The sequence below is a fragment of the Lycorma delicatula genome, chromosome 9, assembly GCF_047948215.1.
Source record: "Lycorma delicatula isolate Av1 chromosome 9, ASM4794821v1, whole genome shotgun sequence".
NCBI classification, from domain to species: domain Eukaryota; kingdom Metazoa; phylum Arthropoda; class Insecta; order Hemiptera; family Fulgoridae; genus Lycorma; species Lycorma delicatula.
Genome location: NC_134463.1, coordinates 109,465,555 through 109,482,065, shown reverse-complemented (window position 1 = coordinate 109,482,065; position 16,511 = coordinate 109,465,555). Strand labels below are relative to the sequence as shown.

General features: G+C 31.2%; 1 protein-coding gene across 1 annotated transcript in view; it reads right to left on the bottom strand.

Moving 5' to 3' along the window:
* Positions 1 to 16,511, bottom strand: part of LOC142330729 (uncharacterized) — a 315,974-nt gene that overhangs the window by 244,889 nt on the left and 54,574 nt on the right. Inside the window, exon 2 of the mRNA XM_075376175.1 lies at positions 360 to 478. Within this exon, the coding sequence (XP_075232290.1) occupies positions 360 to 478 (119 nt within the window). The remainder of the gene's footprint in view (positions 1 to 359; positions 479 to 16,511) is intronic.

Sequence of the window (16,511 nt, the reverse complement as noted above, 5' to 3'; positions counted from 1 at the left end):
ACATAAAATATAAAAAAAGACATATATACATTAAAAAAATTGCACTTGTTACCTATAAAAATTTATCTAATACTGTTAAAATTCACTAATGGTTCAAAATCACATATAAATCCCTCAATATTACTAGAATGCCGGCCTCCGTGGCGCGAGTGGTAGTCTCGTGGCGTCTCGGCGTTTCACCCGGAGGTCCCGGGTTCGAATCCCGGTCAGGTGTGGTATTTTTCATACACGCTACAAATCATTCATCTCACCTTCTGCAGTAATGGTTAACTGCAGACCCGGAGGTTAAACAAAAAAAATACATTATTAGAATAACTTTTCATACCCTTCCAAACAAAATTATCATCATTGACACTTACCAGTACATGAATTACATTTCCAGAACCTAAATTAGTAAGTATATCATCATATTCATCCTCACTATTTGTATCAAACTGAATAAAATCTAAATGTTCAACATCAGATCGTTCAGAAGATGCTAGGCAATTCAACAATTATTCTATTTCAGCATCATTCAAATGTTTGCTTATACTTTCACCTGAGAAGGTTTAAATTATCTTGTATATTTTTTTAATAATAAAATACACTGTAATAAATAATTATTTTATAACCTTAAACCATAAAATAAAACAAAAACACAATTCGCACATTACGCAAATACCTGTGTAAAAACGGAAACAAAACTAAGCATTGTTACCACATTTTTAACTAAAGAAAAAAACACAACTCGAATATCGTAAATCAGTAGAAAATCACTAAAATATTCGTATACGAAAATATAACCAAGAAACTACAAACCAAATGCTTATTAAGTGAAATTACGGAACAGCTGATCGGGTGAAACACGGAAAGAATAAGAAACTTTTTGTTCCTTTCAGAAGTGATTATTATACATTGTATAATAGTAATTATAAAGAAAAAACATTTTAAACCGTGTACTACATTTAGTGAAAGACCTTTTAGTACAAACTGCAGTTGCTAGAATATAACGGCATGACAGAATGCGTAATACGACAACAAAATGCGTTAAAGGGTTAACAATTTACTGATGAACGATGAGATTCATTTTCATTTATTAGAATTTGTTAACAAGCAAAATTTACAATACTGGGGTAGCCCAGTATCGTAAATTTTATCTAAAATTCGACTATAGATGATGCAAAGACTAATGGGTGACTTAAGAAAGAGATACTTACTGCGAATGTACAGCGAGTAATTGTGTATATTGGTGGCCTCTATAAGATGTCAATTTTGGACAATTAATTTCTCTTTTAGGTGACTAAAATAAAAAATAGTAAAACCTTTCATATCTATGTTGTGTTCATACTTGTTTAAACCAAATAATTAATATTTTATTTTTAACAACTTTTTAAAATCGCCCGATTCACTGCCACTCTCTATACTATTGTAATAAATAATATCAATAATAATTAGAAAGCTGAAGTTTTCCATAGGAAAGAGGTCTAATAAGAATCAAAGAATTGAGGATATATAAATTTTTTATTTTGATCGGTACATAATAACACACTACACAGATCATATGAGAAATGGATAATTTATAACTCCATAGGTACAAGAAAAGGAATTGCCTAAAAATTTTCCTGGATGGATAAAGGAAAACTATGAGAAAACCTTGATGATCGCAGCATCAGAAAATACACAATTAATTACAAAATAAAAGTATATATTTGATTAAAATCCACTTAAATTATAAAAAAATATTACATAGATAGTACATGACTTCCTTGTACGCCTATTAAATTACATATACACATTTTTTTTTTTAAATGAAGAGTACAAAAATTTTATTTCATTAATAACTTTATTTTTATTGTTATCATTAAATTATTATTTATTGTGCATTGTTTTTTGTGTTTTTTTTTTACAGTCAGAGGTTAATAATTATTAATAAATCAATATATTTAAATTAAAAAAAAAGTTAAAAAAAAGGAGGTGAAGGTAAGAGTCAAATATTTCATTAATTAAAATTTTATTTGGGAATAACTCTGGATCCAATAAAGATAAGTACCGTTTATGATATATCGTTGAAAAGCTCTCAATGAGCTTTTCATTGGACTAACGAGTCCAAAATCTAGATTTTTTTTTGATTTTGGGCTTTTTTGGACACTTTTGATTCAGTCGATTGCAATCAAAAGGGGGGTGGTGCACAACTACATGTTACAAGAGTTCTATATGCAAAATTTCAACATTCTAATCGGCTAATGGTTTTTGAGTTATGCGAGATACATACGTACGTACAGACGTCACGCCGAAACTAGTCAAAATGGATTCAGGATGATCAAAATGGATATTTCTGTTGAAATTTGAAAACTTAAATTTTTGGCGATCACAATCCTTCCTTTACATTACACAAGGAAGTAAAAAGGCGTTTTTTAGCTTATTTTTAGCTTACGAATAATTTTCTCGAAAAGAACAGGAGTTACAGTTCTAGGAAAAAGATTTTATGATAAAATTTTTCAGGTCAAGTATCATACAAAACCACAATTTTTTTTCATAATTTTGAGTATAATAACTTTAATATAGCTTTGCGTTATATTTATAGCAGTAATAAGAACCAAATATTTCAGTTGGTATAATTGAAAACGAAAGATATTCTGGAAATATGTTAATATGAATTTTTCGCGTCAAATTGCTTCCAGAATTCTGCTTGATTAATGGAAGTAAAACAATGCTAATTCTCTTATAAACTGAAATAAGAGAGATAAAATTAAAACATATAATTATCATTTATACCTTCATTAATACTATGTACATAATTTAATTACAAAACGAGCTGTTTTGCTCTATTCCCTCTTGAACGCAGAACAATTATAAAATTAATTAACATATTGATAACACAATATTCACCGTTTCTTTTTCCAATGTATAGAATAGTAACAGACTTTTAAATAATAAATTGGTATAATCATTAATCCTCGTTATTACATTACTTGTTAAAAAATAAGGAATTATACAGGAAAGAATTTGTTTCTATGTACCAAAAAACAACTCATATGAAGCTAAAACTACTGACTAATTGCTTTAAATTTAACGTAAATATTTTGGTTATCATGGTTTTTCAACCCTACATTTAAAAAATGAAAATTTAAAAATTGGAATTTTTAATTCTACATTAAATAAAAAGGCACTTATTCAAATTACGTAATATCTACGTTGTTGAGTTTGAATCGTAATAATTAGATTTAAAATAAATTTAAACAAATTAAAATTTAATTAATAATTAAAAAACACACTTATAAACAATTCTTTTATATACGTGTTCAAGCGCTTTCAGAATAAAATTCCATCATCAGGAACTAAAAACTTTTTATGTTATAATCTTATTAAAACTAAAACTTATTTGTCGTGTGAATTTGTATACGTAAAGGAATACAAAATAACAGTGGTCGTCATAGTGTTGAAATAACGTCCTGTCATTATTATGAATGTCTCCACCGTTATGTGGTAACATTCACAATGACAGGACGTTACGTCGACACAATTTTAAACCGTTAGGAAAGTGGGAGAGAAGACGACCGAGGAAGTTCTGAAATTTCGAAATAGGTCTAAGATGTATCCTTGTTATGAAAATGATGATGGATGTTCGATGAAATATTCAATAACGATCTCAGATTTTACCGTTTAACTGTAAAAAAAAAAAATTGTAAATGTAAAACTAATTTTATTAGCTTTATAAATATAACACTAATTATAATAGAATTTAATCAATTTTTAACCCCCTCCTTTGATTAGTTCATTTCATTATTGAACCATCTTTCAACAGGATGAAACAAACCAAAATTTACAATAAGTTTCGCTTTTTTCTGTTTAGAAAGTTAGAGAATTATCATCAGTCAGTCAGCCACTTTAACCCTTGTTTTTAAAATGCGGGAATTGAATCGATTAAAATGATCTCTAATTAACTAGGAGATTCTCTCCTATAAAATATCAAATTTTCGAAAGTAACGAGAATAGAAAATAGCTTAATAGGATGGGTCAGTAAAAGAAAAAATTGAATAAAAAAAATGAATTCTATTGCTCTTCTATCCACAAACATAAAATATGCGATTAAAAAAAAAATAGAAATTCTAGCAAAACATGCAGCTAAATTTGATCAACAGATATCGAAAGAGAAAATTAAATTCATGTCCAACCAACATAAAGAAAGTAACATCTATACGCAGACATAGGAAATAAAGAAAGAGGACACTGGAATAGAGGAGGACGCAATTAAACTTCCACATGTAAATTAAAGAGAGCACAACTCTTTAACACTGAAACTATACAACAAAATGCATCTCTAGAAACGCAAAACTGATATACTGCAATACGGTGACAAGAAAGGAAGAAGAACAAGACGGAGCAGAAACACTCTCCCTCAAAAACCAGGGACTAATGGTAGAACTTGAAAAGAAAAAAAAAAGTTAAAATAAATATTAAAATAAGTAATGAAAGGATCTATTAACGTATTAATTCAATCATAACAGAAATAAGAAAAATAATGTTCGTTGCACACTTGAAAAGAATAGACGACATTATACTCACCCAAAAAATCTTTAAAATTATACGCCAAAGAAAATCTCCAACCCCTGATTAGAAGAAATTAAGAAAGACTTAACCGAACTTGGAATTTTAAAAATGGATGCGCTAGATAAAAGCAAGTACAGCAAAATAATAACTGAATTTAAGGAGTTCCAGGAGGCTAAGAAAACAAAAAACAAAGATTAAACTAATATCCAAAAATTTGGCAAAAAAGGAAGAAGCCAGAAGATCAGACTTTAAAAAGAAGAGAAATATGAAAAAGAATTTTTTGCGCGGTTCCCAGAAGTTCAATTCGAATTTAATAATAAATAAAATCGTTAAATTAATAAATTCTGAACACAACCAATATTGCTAGTAACATTGTAATTTTAAAGAAATGACACAGACTAAAGGATATCGTATTTTTTAAAAGGAAGTAGTAAAGGAAATGTAGATTTTCAATTATTTTTTATTTTCTTTAATTTTGTTTTTTAACCGTCTACAACAATGCAATATCGAAGATATATTTCTGTTATTTTATTGCTTGTTATATTCTTTTAATTTATCACTTTTTCGATTGACTTCTTTCATCGTTATTGTTTATAGCTTATTCCTTTCATAAAAAAAGAAACCTTCTTTATCAATAAAAACTATATTGACGTTAAATTCCTAGAATTCTTTTTAAGGTTTTGCTTTTTTAATTTAAATTAATAATTAATGTTCAAATTATTTTCACTGAAGTTATAATAATGAAGAAGTATATATAAAGTAAATTTTACTTTTCTTCATAACGTCTTTGGAAGATGTAGTCCGATTAAAGAAAAATTTTAATTAAATTAAAAAAAAAATAATTAAATACGCTTTTTCAACATAACCGTCATGAAACCTTAAAAATAAATTTTTGAAAAAAGCAAATATCCTTAAAATGTTGCGTTAGATTAATATTTTGTTAATTGTATATTAATAAAAATAAAATAAAGTAAAAGTAAGTAAAATAGGTATAACGATAATTATTATTATTATTTGTTTGACATTACAGTTTTTTGTAATGGTTTCTACTACTATCCTGGAGAGATTATATACGGATAACCTGGAAGTCAGGACTACTATATATCCATACGGCTATGGAAGACCGTGAAGATCCTCCTTCACCACATACTTTGTATGGTATCAAAATTCATGTCTTTTATTCAAAACTATCCCATTTCCCGTTCATTCCGGGGCTTATGGGTTTCATAATAATAAACTTTTTCACAGTTCCGGGTTCTTAACTCTACGATCAATAACCAACATGGTAGACTAGGGTTGAATAGTCTTCCCCCAATAGTTTTATATACGTATATGTAAAATGATTAAATCTACCAAATTAAAAATTGTTCACCATCTTAGAATTTATTTTGGCCAACTGAACTAACGTGAAGAAATTATAGCATAACATCCAAATATTTTTAATATGTAAATCTATGTTTCTGAAGAAGAATTTAAAAAACCCTTTCTATATTTCTGTTTTATCATTTTCCATACCAAAATAATATTTTATGACAGAAATCCCGAAATTGAAATTGGTATGTATAGTTTCTTAAATTCTGCTGATCGATGTTTCAGATTACCTCACACTATAACAGTTTAACGAATTAAAAATGCAGTAAATTACAATTCACCACTTGATTCTAACATATAATTTTCAAAACGTTCTATGATGGAAATACTGGTTTACTGGCATTTCTCCCGCCTCCACCCCATTCGATCGCCTTAAACCATAAGACCGAATGTCTGTGCCACAAACGTATACTGTGCCTCGAACAGTTTAAGCGAGCCTAAAAATGTGAATTGAATAAGCGTGCTGCAATAAACCACGCTCTTGCGTGTCCCACTGCTCACTTGTCATATATTACTAAATTGGGTAGGAGAAATCCTGGTCTGAAAGAAAATATATAACTAGTCATTAATTAAAATTTAAATCGTCAAAGGACAGCAATTCGCTACCACGCCTAGGTCGCTGAATGCCAGCAAGTACCTATCCACCAAATACAGCGCTTGGAGCTATAATTAGCTTGTGGCCTGCCAAATTAAGAGGGTAGTTTCCCACAGCAACGCGGTAGGAGTCGTTTTCCTTAAGGAACTACTGATGTCGGTTGAACAAAGTAAATGCATCAAGGAACGCCCACACGGCCCGACAATGCAGCTCTCGCCGTTTGTGAGTGGCCAATTTTCCCCTTGACTTCTAAGTTCCAGGTTGTCAGAGGTCTGGTCCCGCAAGAGCTGGGCAGTCGAACATCATGTGTTCGTTCTCCCCACAGACGCACAACTCATCAGCTGCCATGCAAAACCGAAATAGATTATTGGTTCAAATTCACGATGTAAAAATACACAAAATGATTTTTCATCGATATTTAACATTATAAACAAAATAATGACAAAATTTAAAAAAGACAATAAAGAAATCCGCAACTCTAACCCAAGCAGTATTTGGGTGACTAGCGTAAACTTATAAATGTAATTATAGAGATTTGTGTTAATGATAATTCATTGTTTGTTTCATATTTACTTCTATGCCTTACATTTTCTAACGATTTTTAGAAAAAAAAACGCTTATTTAGTAATTTTAGCTGAGATATAATAGCGTGAACTGGAATGTAGGGGCGATATTATTGATAACGTACCATATTGTTGTATATTTTGTATCATATGGTTGAATATTTTGAAAAACGTTTTTCACGTTATGTGAATTATTAAAGAAGGTACATTGGTTTGTATGTTTATCAATTTCAGCAACTAAATAACATTTTAAGGCAGATTTTATGTAGGTAAAAAGTAAAAACAAAAAATTGAAAATAAGAATCGTAGGATTTATTATACGAAGGCTGACTGGTAATTTAGGGTTATTTCGAATTTCGTCATATTTCTGAATCATAGATATGGGAGATATTCTAATGGACCGTTGAATTAATCGTAATATTTCTGTCGCTTTATTAACTATAATGAATTATATGAACAATAAACCCAATGTATTTGAAATACAAGCAAAATGAATAATCTTCAACTACAATTAATAGGAATGAAAACTAAAGAAATATTAAGTATTAGTATTTTTTAAGGACAACTGCCTGAATGGTTTATTACTATTTGCGATGATACATGGATAACACACGAAGCCGAAGGTAACCTGCAGAGATCGGATTTTACACCGAATGAATTAACTAAGATTTATAATAATACAATTACTATTACCAAAAGAAATTATGGCATTCAGTCCAGTTCATTCAAAGAGATAATACTGGATAATGTAGTACTTGAAAAAGTGTCTCGCTCCAATTATCTGGAATGTCAGGTTTGATACGGATTTTGATGTATAGAAGAAAGCAAATAAATTCCAAGCGCTGTGTGGTACCGTAAGCAGGACGTTGAATAACAGAGGTAAGAAAGAGACACAAATGAAATTCTATAAGATTAAGACCACCCCCAGTACTTTTTTTAAGGAAGCGAGTAATGGGTTACGACAGCGGAGATTAGATTTCCAAGAAGGCTGAAGGGTGTCACACGGTTAGATCGAGTACGGAATGAAAAAATAAGAACAGAATTTATGTATTGAAAAGTGACAAATTATAGCAATCGATGGAAGCAACACCTGGAGAGAATATCTGATAAAAGCATTCTCATACAAGTACTAAAGTATCAATCACGCGGAGGAACAGATATTGGAAAACCACGTAAAAGATGTAAATAGCTCATTGTGGGTTCGAAACAAGCATAAGCCTAATTCTTGTAAGTAAGAAGAAGAAAATAAACTATAGAAACAAAATTTGGAAAAAATTTTTAAAATCCTCTCACAAAAGAATATACAAATGATCTGGAACAGTGGGACAGAAATTTTGTATTTTGAAAAAAGATTTTTCCCCATCGTAAATCCCATTGTAGATTATTCAACAATCTTCAAAAAATTATTCTTTTTTATGACGTTTTATCCATTTACATGGTTAAATAAATTTTAAGCAAAAATTTTGCATAGGTAAAAAAAAATTAAATTGAAGGATTGGAGGTGTCGCATCATAAATCTGAACATGGTTAGAAATTTTATCGTAACATTTAAAAGCTTATAATATTCTTCATTTAATATCTATAAGGTTAAGAATTAATTATCTTCGAAATTTGACTAACACCTAAAGGGCAAAATATCAAGAAATCTGTTTACGTTATTCCAAAGATTTGCCACTGTGGCAAATACCATGATTTGGCTAGCGCAATCATACAATAAAACTAATCAACGCAAAATAAGTTACTAAAGTTCATTATATGTTTTATTTTCTTTACAGCCGTTTATTTTCAAATTTATTTTCTCCAAGGACGTTGGTTGTTTTTAGCTTAGAGGTTATTCTGTGTATACGACAAACCATCCAGATGGCAGGGCACATTGAGGAACTGCGATATTAGTGAAAAGTTCACTAAGACATCACAACTCCCGGAATTCAGTAGAGAATAATTTCAAGCAACTTCAATTGAACTTCTGGTTTGGTTAGGCATACCAGGTTTTCGGCGATATACTCCCTCCCCGCATTTTTTTATGTAACCTTTGGTCTGTCATCATTATACACTTCGGTCAGAGAAAACTAAGATTCGACATCGAATCGTCACCTGTCATAATCACCATCAACACGACGGTGATAAAGAAGAAAGGACTGACGTCTGTCCTTCACAAAAAACAGGAACGTTTGGGGCTCATATCGTAACCGGGTTGGTCAACTCTTCAACTGGGTTGAAGCTGACATGTTCAAGGGATATTGATTATACAGCACAGTATTTAACATCAGTAATGCGAGGAGGGACCTGGCCCTCGACACCGGAAAAGAGGCATCAAGGACTGGAAGGTTTGAAGGTTCACACCTTCCAATCCAAGTGAGATGATGGACCTCAGTAATACTAAGAGACGGCTTAGGAAAAGATGGCAATTACAGAAGATCTGAAGATAGGACCTTTTTTTACAGAGCAGCACGCAGATTACAAGGATGTTGAAGTCCATTAGAAATGAAACATACAAGGAGTAGTTTGAGGATCTTCTTCCCCCCCCCCACCCATGAATAGTGGCAGAAACTCTTAATGGAAAACCGCCAAATATCTCCGGCGCGCTCTACCGATATCGCCCCCCTTGAAGGATTCAAATGGGACGTGAGCTAGAAGCGACTCCGAAACGGCCGACCTATTTGTTTCTCATCTGGGCAAAGTGTTTTCATCACTGGACATACAGACTTCTCATGAACTAGACTTTTATTTCTAAATGAAATAATACACATTTCTCTATGTCTACCAATTGAGCCTTTATCAACATCGGAGATCCTAGGAGATGAAGACATACATCCTAGAAATGAAGAGAAGACATTAAAAAATGCATGAGGTTTTGATTTGATTATACAAAAATGTTAATAATGGTTCCTTACAAAGACTTCCTTTACATAGCAGACCATTTTAATGGGGTCCTCCTCCTCCGAACAATTTTTCTCCCGTCTGTGTGGAAGGTCTTCCATATAGTATTGTTTTCGAAGCCAGATAAACTTCAACATGATCCTATAAGAAGTCTTTCGAAGTAGTGTACAAAGCTATTTCTCTGGAGGCTGTGGCCTACATTAAAGCGAAAGGAAATTATACCAGATCGTCACTTTAGCTTCAGGAGTGACAACTCTACCATTGAACAGACCGATAGAGCTCTTACCATCATAACTATGTGTCAAGAGGAGAAATACTGCTCAGTAGCATTTTGGGTGTTTAACAGGCCTGTGATAAGGTATAAACTAAAACGAAGACTCCCTCACCCATTTTACTTAGTTATGAAGAGTTATCTTGATGAGGGCTTTACTGAAGTTAAATTCAATAAGAAATTTTCCGGATTTTTCCCATACGAAATCGGGAGTTCCTCAGGGCTCTATTATGTATTCGATTTTCATATCTGACCTTCCTATTCCGGATTTCGTCTTGCAGACAGCACGGGAATCCTACCTGATGATATTTTATCATAAGGTGTGATGAGAATAAAACGAATAATTGGATTTGAATATCTCATTATTGATTCATTAGACCATTGATTCCCAAAGTGGTCCAGGTGGACCCCCAGGGGTCCACGGGAGATTCGACGGGTGTCTACTTTGGCGTGACAAAAAAATGGGGGTTCACAATTCGTAAGCGGGGGTCCACGAAATTTCATCAGGTTTCGATAGTGAAGAACTAAAATGTTGGCTTGACTTTGCGTATCAATCTAGGCAGATAATGTTTTGAGAAGCTCAGCGACTGTTACTTGTAAAAACTTGCATATTCCATATTCAGTACAACGAACGTGTCGAGGCTTGCAACCGCCGCCGCCGTCCGCAACGCTTTTGATAGCGTTTCCCTCGTCATATCTTGTCGAAAAAAGTTTTAGCGTCGTTACAAATCTTTTATCAAAAAAAAGGAGCACATTCAATATCACAGAACGGGGAGATTTGCGCTTATTCCTAACAAAACTGAAGCCAAATATTGATAATTTGCTGTCAATCCATCAAGTACAGCCCTCCCATTAAAATTGTAACTATTTGGTGATTGTCATTGTAGAAGTTACATTAAGTTATTAATATTTAATTTTAATTATATTACGACAATTTTATTATATTACGTTGCAATACGATAACAATAATAATTAATAGCGTAATGATTACATATTTGAATAAATGCAACACAAAAAATATACTATTTTTCTTTTGCTTTTTACCACTCTGAATGGGAAGTTTTCTAAATAAAATAAGTGAAAATCGATTGCTTTCTTGTGCTGTGAGTAGATGTCAAAAATGTAAAGTTGGATGTAAGCATTTTTTTTGATCGGCCAACTTTACTTTTTTGACATCCACTCACAGCACAGTCAATCAAAAATTAACCGATCAATTCTCACTTTTTTTTCGGAAGCTGTTAGTTCCTGGAACTCAGCCGTAACTCAAATTTTCATAGTTAGTTCTAATCTTCACATTTTCCGTCGACTGGAAATATGGTAGAAATGTAGCTGCAGGGAGTCCACCGGAACCAGCAAAATTCTGAAAGTGGTCTACGAGAAAAATAAGTTTGGGAACCTCTGCATTAGACTTATTACTATTATTATTCATTTCATGATTTTTCACCTGATTATTAGATTTGTTACTTTTAAACGTATTTATTTTTTTATAGTCGACATAAAAAAGAATTTTTCATGGTCTCACGCTACTCAAAAAAATGTTGTGGTAAAAAATTTTTTTGTGGCAAAATAATGAATAAAAAATAATTAAATAAAACAGTTGGTATGTGCCCAATTACTTTGTAAACTTTCTATTGCGGTTATACAAAAATTTAGTAATTTTGAACTGTATTGTTTTATTGATAGAAAGACCCTAAAAGACAATTCTATACCATTGCAGATGTTTATTTAAAACCTTCTGCACTCCCAGGTCCAGCATTCCAGGCCACGGTATTCTGTCAGTACACTTTAAAAAAATTATTTTGGAGTGCAAAAGGTTAACTATGTCGGAAGTTGATTTAAAGTTTTACAGGTAAGCAGTCAAAAAAGTAAAAATTTACAAGGTGCTAGATAATTAGAAAATTAGGATATTTTATTTTAATATTTACACTAACGGATTTTATATGATTTTCTTGTTGAACTGAAATAATGTTGTAACTAATAAATTCTTCGTCTAGAATTTCTAATTATTAAATTATCATAATAAAGTAAATTTGAAATTAAATCCTAGAATAACTTTTTTTTTTTTTTTAAATATTTATAAATTTTAAAATTCATTTACGTTATAAAAAAAATATTTACAAACAAATATAAAATTTTATTAAAAATAACATGTAATACGTGAAAAAAAAATCATATAGAATATTTTTTAAATCGTATATAAAAGATTATTTTTTGCTACCTTAATAGCGTGAAAGCAACGTTATACAAAGATTTCTCATTTCAATTCATATCCTATTTCGTTTATAAAAAGAAACTTTTTTTCGTAATTTAATAAAATGATATCATGAGATTTCTCGTTTTGTGTGAAACAAAATTGTACAGTCCGCTCAACGGGAGATTTCTTAAAAGTATTATATAAAAACACGAAAACTTTAGTTTATAAAAGATGAAAATGTAATACCATCTTATATTAAATTCTTAATATAGTTCTGGATATTAAAAATTTATTGTTTCATAATATTACTCGTAGTTTTGGAACAAGATCATGAACTTAATTAATTATTCCATATTAATTATACTCATAACTTCGTATAAAACTGATACAAACAATAGATTAACTTGATTTATATTTATTTGATAAAAATTATGATATTTTTACAATGTTCCTAAAAAAGTAAAAAAATTAGTAAAATGAAAACATAAAATTTACAAAATAAAATTATAAAAAAATATTTTCCTACTGGTGAAATGTTCTACAAGTAAAAATAGAGTAGTAAATAAAGAAGATAATTTTAGAAACGCTTCGTTAGCGAGTTTTGGCTGGTGAAATTTTCGCTCTAATTTTTGCGCCTACGGTAAGATTAAGCTTAGATTAATTTTGGGACAAAAATTAAGCAGTTAATATAACGTATCATATGAAATCTGACCTGAAAAATTCAAAAAAGTAAATAGATTCCGGAACTGTATTTTTAGTAGTTTTTGAGAAATCTAGGTTAAAAGACAAAGACTTCTCAAAAACTGATAAAATCTTTTTCATTGAAAAAAAATACTGATTTCTTTTCAATAAAATCCTTAATTTAGGAGATGTATGTAAAACCCAAAATTTCTGTCCTTCTAATAAAACTGCCGGCATCTCCATCTTGTAAACTAGTTGATCCTTTAAAAAATGTAAAAAACTAAACATCTACCGTTAGTTTTCATTGCACTGTTACATTACTTTTATTAAAAATTGGTACGAAAATATTAAGAATAATAAAACTTACAGAAATACCTAATTATTTTTCTATATTGTTAATTCCATCCTCCTATTCTCTCTTACAATAAAAGGTAAAAACAAGTTAAAAGCCATAAACTAAAAGACTCTACGCGATCTATATAATATTCATACTAATTTTAAAAAAAGAACAGTATTTTTACGAAAACAAGAATGTTTAAGAATGAAGCGTTTTCCTCCCTCTATCAGTAAAAAGAATACATTTCGGCAGAAATAACTCCCCGATTTCCCACCGCTGCTGGTAGAGCGCTAATAGTTTAGGGCGTGGTGACCGTACGCCATTTTGTAGCGGATCTTTTGCCGTTTCAGTTACAACCATGGCATGGAGGGGTAAACATTACGGTTAGCTTATTTAAACGTATTTTAAAAATGGTGATCTATTATCAATATACAGCGATTATTTCGTTCACAGTTTCGGCTAGGTCTGTACGTTTGGGTACCTGATAAGAAGACAATTCAGTTCATAGGCGTATCCAAGTGGGTGCCGTGGCACCCAGACGGGTTCTAAGAGGGTTGCCGAAATTAAGTACTGGATACTGTTCTACTGCTCTTTAGGTAAGACATAAGAACAAGTGATGGAAATGGGACACGATTGTATTTTCAATAATAGTAAAGGAAAATATATGTAACGTATTAGCTGCGAAACTTTCCGAGATTATTCTGCCAAAAAACCTTCTGCCAGCGTTTAGGTAGCTGAACCGTATTTTAATTGATTTAAAGAAGTAGGATAATTTTTTTTTACTGAAACTATAAAATGCAGTAATCACAGTAAATGCATTTTACTGTGATGCAGTAAAATGCAGTATTGGTAATAGCTTTCATGAAAGCTATTACCAATAGGGTTTTCTTCGTATTTAAAAACAATTACAGATACTTAACATAAAATTTGCCGACTGGCACCCACCGACGATCGAGCTTTTATATTATATTTAAAAAAAGTTATATTAATAAAAGTGTAACCTTTTCAGATAATTTAGTCTTGGAACTGGTTATGTACGGCGTCAATCCGAATATTTTTGAATTTTGGGCTTTTTTGGATACTTTTGGTCCAGTAAATTGCAATCTAAAGATAAGGTGCACAAACAGATGTAACAGTAGTCCTAAATCCAAAATTTCAACATTCTACGCGTAATAGTTTTTGAGTTATGCGAGATATATACGGACGCACCGACATCACGCCGAAATTAGTCAAAATGGATTCAGGGATGATCAAAATTCGTTGAAATCCGTAGCAGAAATATGAAAAAAAGCAGAATTTATTAAAATTTTATGTACTTTTCATTTTAAACGATTTGCCTTCCCCTTGTAAGACCCAAATATTTCATTAAATACATTTATAAATAAATAATTTATTTTAAATTTTATTTTATATCTATTTGATAGCTTGCTTCAGTGTCAGACGGGTCATCAAAGACTAAATTTATGTGAGAGGGGGGCGTTCGAAGGCGGTCTTGGCACCCGCTCGAAAAAATCCTGGACACGCCTATGATTTAGTTACGGGTGTCCAGTTTTAGAGCTAACGGTACAACTTTGAAGAAAAAATCCCAAGGTAGGCCATGAAGCGTTCGAACACCCGAAAATACTGATGCACTGAGACAAGCAGATCCATAATCTCTATGTTACTTAGGTCTTAAATACGCTGCTGCGTTATAAATTTCTGATAGGACTGTAAAGAGAATTTTACATGTCGACTTACAGTTTTATCTTAAAAAATAATGGTCGTGGAGGAGTTTGGATTAGCCGTATTGCTTCTTGTCAGGCTATTCTGGAAAATTTTCCAGTGCACTTGACTTTGCTGTCAAGTGACGAAGCCACTTATCGGGTTGTGGTAACAAACAAAACTTTCGATACTGGACAGAAAATAATCCCCTATAAATTCATGAGCAGCCTCCGCACTGTGAGCGCGTTTCAGTTTGGTGCGCGGTTGCTGAATTAGGAATAATATGGCCATACGTTTCTGAGGAAGAAAGGCAATCAGTTACATTAACTTCTGAACGTTATATAAAAATCTTATGCCGCTTTTTCCTACGAAGGCTTATGAACTCTGAAATCAAGCCCAAAATTTATAGTTTCAACAAGATGAAGCTACTGCTCACACAGCAGGACAATCGATGAATTTTCTCATAGAAATATCTCCCGGACGTCTTATTTCTCAACGACGAGACATTATTCCATTCCTACACAGTCACTCGATCTTGCTGCATGTAATTTTTTGCTGGGATATCTTAAGACTGAAATCTTTAGAAACAGAAGCCACGAACTCTCGATCATTTAAAAGCTGTAATCCATCAAAAAATCACTGCAATACCACTGGAAATGACAAGAAAAGTAATGCGGAATTTCAGGAAGACATTTAACTCTTGTACAGATAGTGAAGTTCGGCATATGAACGAAATAATTTTTAAAAATTATTAAAGAGTATGTGAAAATTAATTGCAAGCACTGTTCTTTTAGAATATATTTAATTTGTTTTAAATATTTGTTGTAATGTATATTTTATTTACTTTTCAAATCGGGAAGTTATTTCTTTTGGACTTTCTAAAACGTAGTTTTGAACGTAATTATGGCAAGGCCCCTAAAATATAATCACTCCAGACTTAAAGTAGACACCACACATTATTACTAGCAGAAATACGTATTTGTTTTTTTCTAAAATACTGTATTTAATTCTTTTGTTTAGTAAGATTGAAAATTTTGTTTCGTTTAATACCATGTTAAAATCTGCCACTTTTTGATATAATTTGTTTTTAATAAACTTCAAAATAGTTACGTTAGTATTTAGTTTCTAGTATTTAGTATTTAGTTTCATAATATTTTGCTAACAATAAATTTTTCTACATTTTTGCTTAAAAGGTTTATATCTTTGTTACTCATTTAACTAAATTATTTTACACGTAACATAAAATAGAAAACACAATACATAAGTAAACACGTGTTTCAACCCCAATTTTTGTCTTTTACTCCAAGTTTGTAAAAAAAACTACTAAAAATACAAATTTGGGATCTAATTCTTTCAATTTCTCAGGTCAGAATTAAAATTAAATCTCT